General features: G+C 37.7%; 2 protein-coding genes across 65 annotated transcripts in view; one reads left to right on the top strand and one right to left on the bottom strand.

The window, feature by feature from the left end:
- The window catches only part of SORBS2 (sorbin and SH3 domain containing 2), a 324236-nt gene extending 321193 nt beyond the window's left edge, over positions 1 to 3043 (top strand). For all 58 annotated transcript variants that reach the window (NM_001444777.1, NM_001444776.1, NM_001444789.1 and 55 more), the window contains 1 exon segment: positions 880 to 3043. In NM_001444777.1, the coding sequence (NP_001431706.1) occupies positions 880 to 941 (62 nt within the window). In that variant the 3' untranslated portion in view covers positions 942 to 3043.
- Positions 1 to 15085, bottom strand: part of CFAP96 (cilia and flagella associated protein 96) — a 487170-nt gene that overhangs the window by 369017 nt on the left and 103068 nt on the right. The gene's annotated exons all lie outside the window — the stretch shown is intronic.

Raw genomic sequence — 15085 nt, 5'->3', positions numbered from 1 at the left:
GAAAAAGAAAATCAGTCATCAAACCAAGACAGGAATTTCCAGAGTGTAAATGAGAAAGGGAAGTATAGAGACATTGTCCATTCTACGTGAGCTGGAAATCCTAAGGAACAACTTAGTGAACCAGCTCTTCCAAAAGTTTCAAAGGAATGACATTATTTGAAACTAAAGGCGATTATCATGATGGCCAATTTATGCATTTGGCTTGACTCCTCATATCAGAAAAATGCCCAATGATAGAACGCCCACCACTAAGAGTGATTTATCCTTTTTTCTTTAGTGACTTGGTAAATTGTTCAAATTTTCTATTTTAAGGATCCTGGAAGTACAATTTGTAAATGAATAATATGGCATTCAGCATGACCTCCTATGTGATAATAAAACTGGACAATGACAGTGTTCCCAATAGAGCCTTAACACCACACCTGTGCCAAGGAGCTGTGACAGACCACCTGCCCATTGAACCAAGACCTTACTGTTGTGCTTTTCCAGTCCATCCTATCGTGCTGCCAGCCTCCTTATTCAGAAGATAGTCCTAGAAAATGTCACTTGCCAGATGCATTTCCTATTCTGCTCCTCACTCCTGTCCAGCATCCTTGGTGACAGACCCTCAGCATGCCCAAGTATCCCTAGACTTAAACCCACCTCCTCAGCAAGATTGTCTTTCCCCTCAGATTGAAAGGCAGAGCTCAAGAGGCAATAACGGCATCAGGCAGTACAGATAAAACTGCTTACTTTCTCTTCCCATCTCTTAAAATGATTTTTTTCTCTCTTCTTTTCCAAACCCTGTAGGTTTACTCTCTTAGTGAGTTTCAAGCCCACCTATATGAACTGATATTTCACTGTTGTTACCCTCCTTTCATTTATCACTTCTATTTTCAGGAACCTCAAGAAGAACCAAATTCTTTGGTACTTTTCCCGGAAACTATGTCAAGAGGCTGTGAATCACTCTCCCGCATTATTTATGCCGCATCTCAGCCCCATCTCTGCAGAACTTTGCCTGAAAGATCCCTGCAGGCCTCCTGCTGTTATGCCTTCCAGTTTCCAACAGAAATCACCCACTGTCACCATCTCCACCTGCCACCAAACCACCAGCAACGGACCTGCCGCCGCCAAGCCTTGGGGAGATTGGCGGATCTGCTTCCACGTGAAAGCACTTATTCCTGCTTTCTGCTTTAAACTTCGATAAGTCGATATGTGGCATCAGAAAGAAAATCATTATACTTATTGAGGGTTGAGTATTTGAGGCAAAAAAAAAAAAAAAATATTACTGTCTCAAAGAGGCTCCCTGGTCCACTTTGGAAGATGTTCTCCCCCAGGCAACCAAGTTTATTACTACTTGCTGTGGTTTGCATTTTCACCTTCTTAGCTTGGCAGTATATTTTCCTTTCACAAGTCTGCCTAGTGTCCTGGTTTACACGATATGACAACTGTACTTCAGCTATTGTTTGCCTGCACTTATATGTTGTAATATGCACAGTGATTACAAAATCTAAAGCAAGAGTAGGAAAGTTAATTCGAATGAGTGTGATTTTGTTGAATTGAACGTGAGTTTCAAATAGGAGTCTTTTCCTGCAGTTTTTTTGTACTTTTTAGAAGTGCAAACAATAAATGAATAAGAGCCTTTGGTAATAATCATGAGAATATAAGAGGTTTAGCTAGACTACAAAAAAACTATTGTGTTGTAAAGTTGCATTGCTATTTTCTATTAAAGTGTAATAATCAGCATCATGAACAATGAGCTCTTAGTGTTTTATTTATCTGATAAAATTTAAATAAAAGCAGTGTTAGTGAGAGGTGCAAAGAACTATTCTAATATAGACACTTGAAAGTATCTGTAAGCAATATTCATAGGTAAGATTTCACTGTGTGTACACATACACATTTGAGATTGTATGAGAACAGACAATCCATATGATATGCTGTACATTTTACTGAAATGTAAAAGAATCTCACACATTATTTTATAGAAATAGAGTACTTCAAAAGCATCACAAGTATTAAGGCTGGTTTTAGCAAGGGTTGTGATCCATACAATTATTTTTACTATGATAATTATTTTTCTTCAATGGAACTCAGAATCCTGGCACATTTGAGGACAGGAATATGTTGAGCCTGATTTTCTGGTATGTGTAAAATATTTCCTCGGAAAACACTAGGCACTTTCTAGAGGCAATGTTAAATCCTTCAGGTTATATTTTCTTCCCTGAAGTAGAAACCTACAAGATGATATTGGGACCTGAAAGATTTAATGTGGTTAACAGTGCCTGAATTACACATACCCTGAGAACTAGCTTTGTATTTCTTATGACTTTGCATAAGAACTATTCATATTTGGATCTTGAGCACCTTATAGATAAAAACTTTTTACAGCATTTCTTCTGTGGACAGTGATTGATCTTTTCACAATGTATGTAGACTCTAGAATTTTGTATATATGTTTGCTTTTTTTTTTTTTTTTTTTTTTTTTGTACAGACTATTGAGTTGTTGAGATCACAGGGGAATTTCCTAATTTGGTCTTTATCCTTCACTTAAACTAAGCTAAAACACTTTCCACAGATTATCCTCCACATCTCCCACAGATCATCATTATGCCTTGATAGTGCGATTCTGTAAGATAGCACTTATGCAAAAGTTTATGAACATAAAATATCTTAGCAACCAAACTGAAATGTATGTAAATACTGATTACAGAGGAATTTCATTAGGAAGAAGGTAAAGAAACATCTTTGAGTAGCCTACCTTGATTATTGTCAAGTTCACAGCCAGCTTTATATTTTAAAGGCTTTGGGTTTGAAATTAGGTCAACTGCATGCAGCTTTGCTGATAAATGAATAATTACTTTTGATGCCATTTATGAGAAAAGACTTCAATATCTGTTGCCTGTAATATTTAAGAAAAATGACTGTTTCTACTCTCTGTATCTGATTTTAAAAGGAAAAATATTCATACCTAGCTTTTAGGTAATTGACTTTGAATTCTTACAAGCAAAGGTCATTGTGTTTTTCTTGAATAGACATCTAATAAATTTTGCTTGGAAGTATACTTCAGTTTTTCTTCTTGACATTTATCTTTATGTGAATTGTATATTTTATCCCAATCTGTTAGATAAACTAAGAGAAAATGCATTTGCTCTGTGTTATCTTGACACACAAATGGAGAAAAGATGTGTTTGCATCAGCTCAGAGAAGAAATTTTTTTAAACCCACCACCAAACCTCACTTGCTAAATATTCTTTAGCTAAACACTGTTCTTCAGCTAAAACAACACATTTTAAAATATTTCTTCCTCAAAAACAGCTATTTTTCTAAAAAGTTAATTATAAGACGTCTTAAGTACTTTCCCAGTTCAACTATCTTCAGTTTTAAAATCCTTGCCCTAAAAGCTTTATCACCATTGGTATGGCCAACTCTATTAATATCCACAAGCTCTCACTGAGAGCCGAGGTTGGTGCTAAACACTTTTGATCAAACTGTGCACTCCAAGTTAAACAGCCATTATTCATCCATCCATCTCCTTCCCTCTCCGTCATTCTTGCAAATTCTGCCATCGTGAACAGCCAGCCATTCACAATAGGATCTTGCTGTTCACAAGATGACAAGAAAGAGGAATATGCCCTGCCTAGTGCAACAGTGTTCCTGAGGAAAGCTAATTTGGTTTCTAAAAGTACACAGTAACCAGTGAGGATTTAACTTCAATTACTTGATGTTTTAACTGAGCATAAGCCTGCCCATGAGCTGTGATTCATTAAGGTCCAGAGCCCATTGCCTGTGAGTCAGATGGGCAGCTGGTGGTGCTTTGGGAAGTGCTTGGTGTTGCTGAGCCACTTGGAAACAGGCAAGGCCAGTGTGCTCTAAGAACGCGGTGTGCTTAACGGACATCTTTTCAATGTACAAAGCCCCAGGATGCACTCACTAGCCATTCTCTGCTGCATGACGTACTAAGTGACTGAGAGCCTTAGCTCACTGCTAAATTCAGCCCCTCCAGTAGCTCAGGAAAGTTCCATCTGAGCTCATGCACATACATATATCTTGACCCAAAAAACTTTCAGTACAAGACAGAAATCTGTCTAGCGAATCCTCACCTGTTCCTTTGGGGTTTCTTGTTTCATCCTTTTCCCTAAAATACGATGGGTGACTCAGTTGTCCTGGTGTCTTCCAAAAATAAGTGCCATTTCAAACAAAACTCTTGTTACCATCAACAAAAACAGCAGATGAGTGTCAAATCCTGCACTGATCATACAGAAAGCTTGAGAATGACTTTGTAAAGCATTTTTTCTTTTTCAATTATGCAAGCAATAGATGCGTATTATAGGGAAAATCAGAAAATAGAAATGAGCAAAAAGGAGAAACAAGGAATTGCTGAGTTCCATTTAGGGTAAAGATTACTATTTGGAACATAATCCTCCAGAGTGTTTTCCTGCACAGGCTTGTTAGAGTGGGGGTTGGGGGGTGGAATCATACTGAACATACTGTTTTACAACCTACCCTCAACATTGAACAGGACTCTGAACTAGAGTGAATAAATCGTGTTTCAAGTCAATTCGACATTAGCAAGGTTTATAAAAAAAGTGAGAAAAAAATCAAAGTCAATCCCTAGGATTCATGAAAATGCAATTAATTCAAAGACAAGTGGCAAGAGCTACAGAATTACCTCTAGGCCAGAAAATCTGTTGCAATCTGAGGAACTGGTAGAGGAAGGAAAGAAAAGATAACCAAAGAAAAGAAAAGAATATTTATTACTTCTCTACCATAAGCCATCACATGCATGAGGCATTTTTATAGCTAAGGAGTGGCTAAAGGAAGAGAGATATTAAGATGAGAAATGCATGAAGTACAGGGCAGTTAGATACAACATCCAAACCATCCTGGGAGACAGCTAAGTGCACAAGTTTTGAATCAAAACAGAAAACATACAATAATTTATTTTGAAAGCAGATATAGTCCAGAAAAAAAATTGATCTAAGATATATTTATAGGGTACTAGCACAGTGCTTCTAAATCCAGGGTGATTCTGTCCCTCTCCTAGGGGACCTTAGGTAATGTTTGGAGACATTTTTGACTGTCACAACTGAGGGTGTTACTGGCAGCTAGTACGTACAGGTCAGGGATGCTGTTAAACTCCCCATCCTACACAGAGCAGTCTTCACACAGTTAAGAGTTATCCAGCCCAAAATGTCTGTAGTGCTGAGGTTCAGAACCCCTGCCTTAGGGGAACTTATACTACTTAGGAGAATCATGCCGTCAATATTTTTTTTTTTCCTTTTTAGGGCCACACCCATAGCACATGTAAGTTTCCAGGCTAGGGGTGGAATTGGAGCTGCAGCTGCTGGCCCACACCACCACCACAGCAACGTAGCATCTGAAGTGCATCTGAGACCTAATACCAGAGCTCAGACAAATAATAATAACAACAAGGCAGAAAATGAAAGCTAATAATATCAGAACTTATTATCTAGATCCTCATGAAATATTAATGTTTTTCCAGAGGGTGCAAGTATGGATAAGATCAGGATAAGGTATAAGCTCAAGAATTTATAGATAATACTCTGATAAAATTCCCTTGGACAAAATGGCAAGGAATCAGTATGCCTTTTCTAATGATTCACTCACCATTCTTTAACCATATCAAGTAAAATTGATCTCAAAATTAAATTAGCATAAACATTGATTTTATTGGGTCTCTAATGCAATGCCAACCCATAGTGCTTTTTTACTCTCATTGCTCATATACACACCTTTACTTGAGGCAGTGCCCCTGGGGTTTTCTGCAGATGAGCTTTGATACGTGGAATAGGATATCAAAACAACACATTCAAGGCATTCTGGCTTGAAGATTTCTGACTGAATGCTGCCAACATCTCAACTACACACTTCTGGGAACTGAGACCCAGAGCTTTGACACAGCAAGACACGACTCTTTTTGATCATTCTGCTGAGTTCATTTTGGTCACTCAATATGGATAGAGGATGTTTAATTCAAAACAAAACATGTACACAGACATCAGGCTATTCATAGCCTGTGTATGTCACCACAGACCACACCGGGGACATGAGATTTGCTTATTTTTTAAAAACTTTATTGAGAGTCCCATTGTGACTCAGTAGGTCAAGAACCTAACTAGTACAAGGTACAGTGTAGGTCTCAGAGGACATGAGGCTTGGATCCCAAATTGCTGTGGCTATGGTGTGGGCCTGATTTGACCCCTCACCTGGGAACTTCCATATGCCAAGCATGCAACCCTAAAAAGACAAAAAAATAATTTTTTAATGAAAATAAAAAATTTACTGAATCATAGTTGACATAAAATACCATGTTCATTTCAGGTGTACGACCTAGTGATCTAATGGCCAGATACTTTATGAAAAGACTACCACATGACAAGTCTAGTAACCATCTGTCACCATACAAAATTATTACAATATTAGTGACTAAATTCCTCCTGCTGCATAGCACATCCCTATGACTCATTTATAGTCACATGAAAGTCTGTATCTCTTAATCCTCTTTACCTATTTCACCCAATCTCCCCTTCTCTTCCCCAGCACCCACTCATTTGTTCTTTGTCTCTATAAGTCTCTGTTTTTCATATGTTCAATTGTTTTGTTTTTTAGATTCCACATGTGAGATCATGTTGTAATCGTTACCTGACTGATGTCACTTAGCAAAATACCCTCTAGATCTATCTACTGCTGTCACAAGTGGCACAATTTCATTCATTTTATGGATGAGGAATAATCGTTGTATATATACACCATATCTTCCTTATCAATTTGTCTATTGATGAATACCTAGGTCGATTCCATGTCTTGCAAATAATGCTGCAATGAATATGGGGGTGTAGCTATCTTTTCAAATTAGTTTTGTTTTCTTCAGGTAAATACCCAGAAGTAGAATGCTGGATCATATGGTAGTTCTATTTTTAAGTTTTTGAGGAACTTCCATACTTTTTCCATAAGAGCTACACCAATTTACATCCCCACCAACAGTGCATAAAGCTTCCCCTTTTCTCTACACCCTGACCAACACTCGTTATTTGTCTTTATGATGATAGCCATTTTGACAGTGTGAGGTGATATCTCATTGAGGTTTTGATTTGTGTTTCCCTGATGATGAGTGATGCTGAGCATCCTTTCATGTGTCTGTTGGCCATTTGTAGCCTTACATTTTAGTAAGACTACCCCCTTCAAAGGCTGCCCCTGTACAAACTAACCAGCTGTTCAATAACTTAACAGAGTTGCTGATAGCATAGGCTTCCCTCTAGAATTACTGGCATTCCCCCCTACCCTCCGCCACTAACTCTTCAGCTAAGAAAGATAGTTATTGGCAGACAGAAATGAGCTGGAACTAGCAAGCTGAACTTTGACCTACTCCTGAGGAAAAACACTGGTATTTATAATAAGGCCCCTAACATACCATCTTCCTTCCTTCTCCCTCACTCTCTTTCTCTCCTCTCTTCTAATGGGGGAATCTCAAAAGGCATATGAAGTCTGGGCTACTGCTATCTAGACTTTCCACCCACCTAACATCCCTCAACACATAAAGTTATGCCTTTGGTCAGCTGTCAGATGATATGACAACAAGCTTAGCAGACATCTGCCCATGGATTAATGGGGTTGGTATTTCTTTCACTATCAAAGATAGATTGCAAGACAGCTGTATTGAAAACCACAGCACGTCTCAACACTGATGATGCATAGATGAGATGACCTATTTTCTAAACGGGGTCGTGAATAATCTTCCTACTGCAAGAGCTATTTTTCCCTGCCAGAAAAAAAAAAATTAAAGAAACAACAAAGGCTATGGTGTAAACGTCAAATCCAAATGTAGCTACGCCTCCTTTCTGATTGTGTGTGGGTGCTGCTAGTGACATATTATTTGAAGATTGTTCTAGAATTCAGAATTTAGCAAGAGAAAAAGCCTAAGAGAGTGGACGCCTTGCTTTGCCAACACAAAGCCTGTAAAGCTGTATGAAAAGCAAAGTGTTCAAATTCAGACTCACTTAGGTTTCTAAGGAAGTAGCCCTGAACTGGTGACAACTTCAGTTAGCTTGTAAATGGATACAATTTTTTACAAATCACATAATGTTTATTAGAGGAGTAAACGAGACAAAAATATACAAGTAGAGTCAGCTCTAAATAAAGGCTGGTTCCCTGATCTTCTTTTCCCTTTGAAGTTACCTTTTTGGCTGATTCTAATAAGCATCAAATGTTTGGATTTATGGATAAAGATGCTCCTGGAGGCTGCAGTACCAAGGTTTAGAGTCTAGATGTCTGAAGAGGACAGTCAGAATACAGCACTAAAAATATTTTAAATTAATAAGACTTTTGGCAAATATCCTATTGTATAAAACACACATTATAATTTTTCATATAAACTAATTGTTCTTAAGAAGGAACTGACATAAAAACAAAGTTAGAAGCTAGAAATAGAAAAAGAACAGAGCAGGAAATTTGGATAAAATGCTACCATCCATGAACTATTTTGATGGTGCCAACACAGGTCTATTCAATCTTCAGAAACCCTATGAGGACTGAGGGTGATGGATTAGGTTGTCCCTATGAAATCACAATTTTATAAGTCAAAAATGGTCAAACAGCAGTTATTTCTTAGGGTCCCGCCTATTATATGAATGCATATGCACTGAAATAAGACTAGACATCCAGAGCGGCTTTACAGAGCCCTGAATTCTGTCCTCATGCGATCTGTGACATTGTAAGTTAGCAGAATGGCCAAAATGTTAATATCCTCATTGGTAAAATGAAGAAAAACAACTGAATGATCAAGGTCCTTCCACTTCTAAACTGCCCATGAAGTCTTCATGGGAAATGTTTCCCCAAAATACCAGCAGACTGTGTGGCAACTGGAAATGGATCTCAAAGAAATGTAAACACAGAAACATTGGTTCTGAGGCTAAAAATCCTGCCTTGGGATTGATACAGGAATTAATGACTAGAGCCCAGACTGTGAGCTCAGTCTCCTGTGTGGGCAGGTTCAGTAAGAATACAGCACAAAACAAAGGGCATGAAGAGACGGGTTTTGTTTTTTGTTTTTTGTTTTTAAGATAAAGACAAAATAAACATGGAACTACTAAGCATGTAAATGATTATACAACCCCAGATATCAAATATAAAATGTTAGAATTTTTATCTAGCAAATTGGCAGCCATGTAAAAGTTCATTTCCATATCATGTTCTTGGAAGTATAAATTGATAAAATTTGTGGACGACAATTTGACAGTTCGTAACAAAAACTTTAAAGAGCTCCATACCTGTTGCCAGTCATGTCATTTCTATATATTTATTCTATGTATATTTCTAATAATCTTTATATATTATTTCTATAGATTCTCTAGACTTATTCTACGTATATATTTATTCATCACAAATGTTCAATTTTTAGCCACAAGTACGTATTGTCATGATATTTCTGACATTAAGTAATTATGAAAAACTTAAAATATCTAACAATAAAGGAATTGTTAAGTTGTGGCACTTTTTAACTAGGGAATACCATGTAATCACTTAAAAAAGCCTCATGGAACAATACTGAATGACGTATAAACATGTTCACAATACACTATTAAGTAAAAAAAAGTTACAAAACAATGTGATCCCATTATTGTAAGAGGATGTATACTTTTACATATGTACCTAGAAAATAGAGGGGTGTGTGTGTGTGTGTGTGTGTGTGTGTGTATACAAAAACAAATATATTAGGTTGTCCCTATGAAATCACAATTTGTAAGTCAAAAATGGTCAAACAGCAGTTATTTCATAGGGTTCCACCTATTATATGAACGCATATACACTGGAATAAGACTAGAAAAATATTCACAAAAATGTTGACTATAGCCATATCTTCAGTGATTATACTTTTATTTTTCAAACTTTTTATAATTTAAGTATATTTCTTTTGATATAAGAAAAAAGTTTTAATGAGATCAAATATTTAATTTACATACAAGTTTAAAAAGCCCAACATAATGTAATTTCTTAACTACTCTGGCTTTCAAACTATTATGATTGATAGATATGTATATGCATATAATTCATGTTTATATATTTATAATATAGTATGTATTTATGTATTATGTAAATATATATATGTTAAATTAACCAGATGTCTAATCCTATTTCATGTAATATATTTCAAAGATTTAAGCACTCCTATTAGGAAAGAAGCGCTTATCAGGAAAAACACTTAGTCCTTCAAAATAGCCTCCCCTCCTATGCTTCCTTCCTAAAGAGTTCCCAGATAAATGAGAAGAAGGGAAGTTTAACATCCTCATGTTGATGGGACAGACCTGAGTTCTTGAGCAGGATGTCCTCTATCTCTTCTGAACTCCAGGGCTGTGTCCTTTACCCCCTGAGTATCTCCTGGCCTTCAGGCTGAAATCTGAGGATGGTATAGCTGGCAATCTTATCTCCCTTGGTTTGTTCAGGATGACCACTTTCTGGCTGACTTAGCCTCATGTTAGCTTCTGCAGGCTACAGACTCCTGAACATCTGTCACGCTCTTCCTCCAGCCTCCTGACCTGGCACACACCCAGCCTCTGCTGTGGGGTCACCTCAACTTGCCATTGTGTGTATCACTGTAGACTCTTTGCTTCTCAATTCTGCATCCCCATCAGACAGAGAAGGAAGGTCACTTGGAAAAGCAAAACCCCAGAGCCCCTTTCCTGCCTGACCTCACTGCTTTGCCAGCTTACCTTGATGTGCCTGAGGTCCAGATCACCCTTGAAGTTAATTCACCTTAAAGCATACACCTCCAGAGGGGAAATCAAGAGACACCCCACTCTCGAATGTAAACTGGTACAACCACTATGGAAAACTGTATAGAGGTACCTCAGAAAACTAAATATAGAACTACCATATGACCCAGCAGTCCCACTCTAGGGCATATATCCAGACAAAACTTTCCTTGAAAAAGACACATGCACCTGGATATTCATTGTAGTACTATTCACAATAGCCAAGACATGGAAACAACATAAATGTCCATCAACGGACAGATGAATGGATTAAGAAGATGTGGTATATATATATATATATACACACACACACACACACACACACACACACACACACACACACACACACACAGTGGAATACTACTCAGCCATAAAAAAGAACAAAACAATGCCATATCTGCATCAACATGATGGAACTAGAGACTCTCATACTAAGTGAAGTAAGTCAGAAAGAGAAAGACAAATACCATATGATATCACTTATATCTAGAATCTAATATATGGCACAAATGAACCTTTCCACAGAAAAGGAACTCATGGATTTGTAGAACAGACTTGTGGTTGCCAAGGGGGATGGGGAGGGAGTGGGATTGACTGGGAATTTGGGGTTAATATATGCAAACTATTGCATCTGGAATGGACAAGCAATGAGATCCTGCTGTATAGCACTGGGAACTATATCTTGTCACTTGTGATGGAGCATGATGGAGGATGATGTGAGAAAAAGAAAGTGTGTGTGTGTGTGTGTGTGTGTGTGTGTGTGTGTGTGTGAGAGAGAGAGAGAGAGAGAGAGAGAGAGAGAGAGACTGGGTCACTTTGCTGTACAGCAGAAAACTGACAGAATGCTGTGAACCAACTATAATGGAAAAAATTAAAATCATTGAAAAAAAGAGACACCCCATTCTCTTCATTCTCTCTCTCCTTTTCCATCTTTCCACCATTTCCCAGGGAGAATATGGCTCAGCTTTTCTCCTACTTCCACTATATTCAACCCCCCCCGCCCCGCTATACCAGGGGTATCTTCTCTGAATTATGAAAAGACTCTCTGAATATAGATCTCTATGCTCAGTTATTAATTTGATAACTGGATGCAGGAAGCCTTTCTCAAGAAATAGCTTACATGACAATAGTTTATATCATTACATTTTTCAATCACATGATATTAATAATGAATATTACCTTGGTCTTTCTCTTGGCATGTCCCCTATAAAAATTACATTTAAATGGATGCTAAAGGCAGAAGAGGCAAAGATTTTGACTCAAGAAAGCAAAAAAAAATTACTTTAAAACTTTAGCTCTATTATAAAGTTATTTCAGAAAAAGAGTCAGCTTAAGTACACACCTAGATAAAACGGGGAGACACCAAAAAAGGGTGAACTGACACTTGGAGGATGCTGAATGAGGGGAATTAAGAGAAACCAGTGCAAACCACAGAGACAGTTTGAAAGATAAGAGCTAAAATGTCCTATGTATGTGTAATATATTTCTCTACAAACTCAAGTTGCTTCAGAGAGTAATAATTATGTTAGCCACAATCTTCCAGCTATCAGCATAAAACTTTCTAGAGACCAAGATAAATAATCAAAACACTGATGTCTTCATTTATTTGTCTACCATCTTGTTCCAGAATGGATTCCAAGTAGCTGATGGAAATAACTCTCACTCTACAGGAAAAATGAATGGTATATGATTAAGGAGCTGTGAAAAAAAATAGAATGTTTATTTTAGAAGCATTTAAAGATATAAACTCTCTAGTTCACACAGAAAAAGTTTAATTAGGAAAAGAAAGAAACGTTGGAAATGACATAGCTTTGTAAAGTAGATAACCCAAGCTATGGAAGAAAATGATCATTTAATCAAAGAAGGTGGGGTGACAGTTTGTGGGAGGTAACCCGGCCAGCCCAAAGCTTTAGAAAGATGACTCTGGAGGCCTTAGAGGGAGCAAGATGGAAGCCAAGAAGCCAGCAACCATGCTGGTCCAGGTGGAGGAAAAGGATAGTCTAAATTAAGGCTGCAGCAGTGGAATACATATGAGACGGGTTACATAAATAAAATAAGGAAGACTTGGCCAAAGTTTGGATTAAAGATTGAAGGAAATGGTGGGGTCCATGACAAGTAGGAGCTCCAAGTTAAGCTAACTTCAGGAATAATAACATATAAAATAAGCTTTTATCTTACCTCCACTATGCTCAGCCCCTCGGGGCAGGGGCTGAGTATAGTGGAAGTATAGTGGAATATACTGCAGAGTATAGTGGAGTATAGTGGAGTATCACTCTTAAAACAGAACATTAATTCATTTTCCACTTACAAGTTTTCTGTTATAACAATAACATTATCAGTTGACCTAAAGGTAAAGAAGGAAAAATTTTTAAATTCAAAAATGCATTCTGAATCAGTCTATTTAAAAACAATAAGAAGCACTCTGATTCAGAATACAAAGTTTGTCATTTCTTATCTTCCAAGGATAAAAGAAATCAAAAAGATAAAGCAGTGACTTAAATTATTTGAATTGACAAGTGTCATCTCACACTGAGTTTATACACCTTGTGGATTGCTTTGTTTTTACATAATTATCTGAGTATTTTTTTGCTTCAAGTGGGAGTTGAATGGAATTCTGATTACCAGTTGAGTTTTTTTGAAGTTTATTATTTTGGTAGAAATAATATAAAGCTCTATGTAGACTGTTGTCCAACATGGTACCAGATTAGGATGTTTGGAAAATCAATGTTTTATCAACAATGATCATACAGAGTGGACTTTACTGGTACAACTACTCAGATATGTGTAGAAAATCATAGTTTCCTTATTATTGTACACTGATTTAATCTTTTTCGTGTATTTTTTTATTGAGACATAATTCACATATACCATATCCTTTTAAAGTGTCCAACTGAGTGGTTTTTAGTATATTCACAAAGTTGGGCAGCCACTCCGCTATCTAATTCTGGAACATTTTTGTCACACCAAAAAGAAACCTTGTACCATTAGCAGTCACTCCTCTCTCCCCTCCCCCATAGCCTCCAGTAAGTTCTAATCTATTTTCTGTATTTATCCCTTTGCCTATTTTATATATTTAATACCAATTGGATCATATATTATGTAACCAACCAAACTGCCCCTGTGAACTCCCCCCGACCCTCGGCCATTGGGTGGCAGTAAAAAGTTTCTTTAGATCAAATTGAGCAATTAATATCTCAGAATTTCTAGTTTAAGACAACTTAATTCTGGTAATGACTCACTAAGCTTAAAGTATACTTGCTAAGAGATTGTTTCTCCCCTTCCTCCTTCCTTCCCAAGTGGACCTGTGTATAGGGAAACCTCGGGAATCCTGTTAGCAATGGTGGGAGGGTGAGCTGTCCTTCTCCTCAGGCCTCTGCAGGGTGGGGGCCTGACAATGCTGGGCTCTGGATCTGTGCCCCTCAGGACAACTGGTCCCAACTGGCCTCTTGGCAGATGATGGCTCCCTTCGCTGCTGACATCTGAGCCTGACACTGTCTCCCAGCATCCAGATCATTGCCACAGCAGCATCCTCCTGCCAACTCCTGGCCCCTGATAGTTCACGATCCTGTGTGTGCACACTGAGGGTGGGCCTGGGACTTTTTTCCCCACTGGACACCGTGCACCCATCACAGAGGCTAGCATATAGTAGGCATTCAACATTTTTTGAATGGGTGAATAAATCTTTCAAAATTTGTCTCAAATATTACCTGTTCTGCAAACCTTTTTTAATGTTCCCACCACTCCCCCCACGCCCACTGCTTGTCTGTGTTTCCATAGCAAGTGAATCTTGCTGCCAGTGGAGCATTTGTAGGCTGTATTATAACCCACTGTACGTAAGTTCTCTCCCATATGTTATAAACCCCACATACCCCTCACTGCCCAGGTGAGGTGCTTCCTAAGGCCTCCCTCAGATCCTTGCCACATAAAAGGTATGTTCACTAAACATTACAAGTAATTGAAGGCTTGTTATTTTTAATTAGCTAGGTTTCTTTTTTAAAATAATAATATGCAAATTTTACAAAATAATCATATGGCACAAGTGGATATAAAATGAAAAGAAATCTCCATTGAGCCCCAAATGATTTCAGGTAGGCTCCAGTTTATGGGAATTTATGTTGTTCCCCATGTTTTGCTCCTCAAGCTTATTTTTAAATAATCATCTACAGTACTGTATGATCACCTGAATAAAGGAGAGATTTGATGCTAGAGATTTTTTAAGAAAAGAAGGACAAGAAGAATTAAAGGCAGAGAGAATCAAACTTGTAGAATCACCTGCCAGAGGATGTAAAGGGAAGTAGTGCCCTTGACAACTAGAAATCTGAATTTCATTCTGA

This window comes from Sus scrofa, chromosome 15 (assembly GCF_054392235.1).
Source record: "Sus scrofa isolate SSC_HxYL_T2T_F1_AM1 chromosome 15, Sscrofa_HxYL_maternal_Yorkshire_Landrace_v2.0, whole genome shotgun sequence".
NCBI classification, from domain to species: Eukaryota; Metazoa; Chordata; class Mammalia; order Artiodactyla; family Suidae; genus Sus; species Sus scrofa.
Note: the sequence above shows the minus strand (reverse complement) of the source record. Positions and strands in the feature narration are given on the sequence as shown.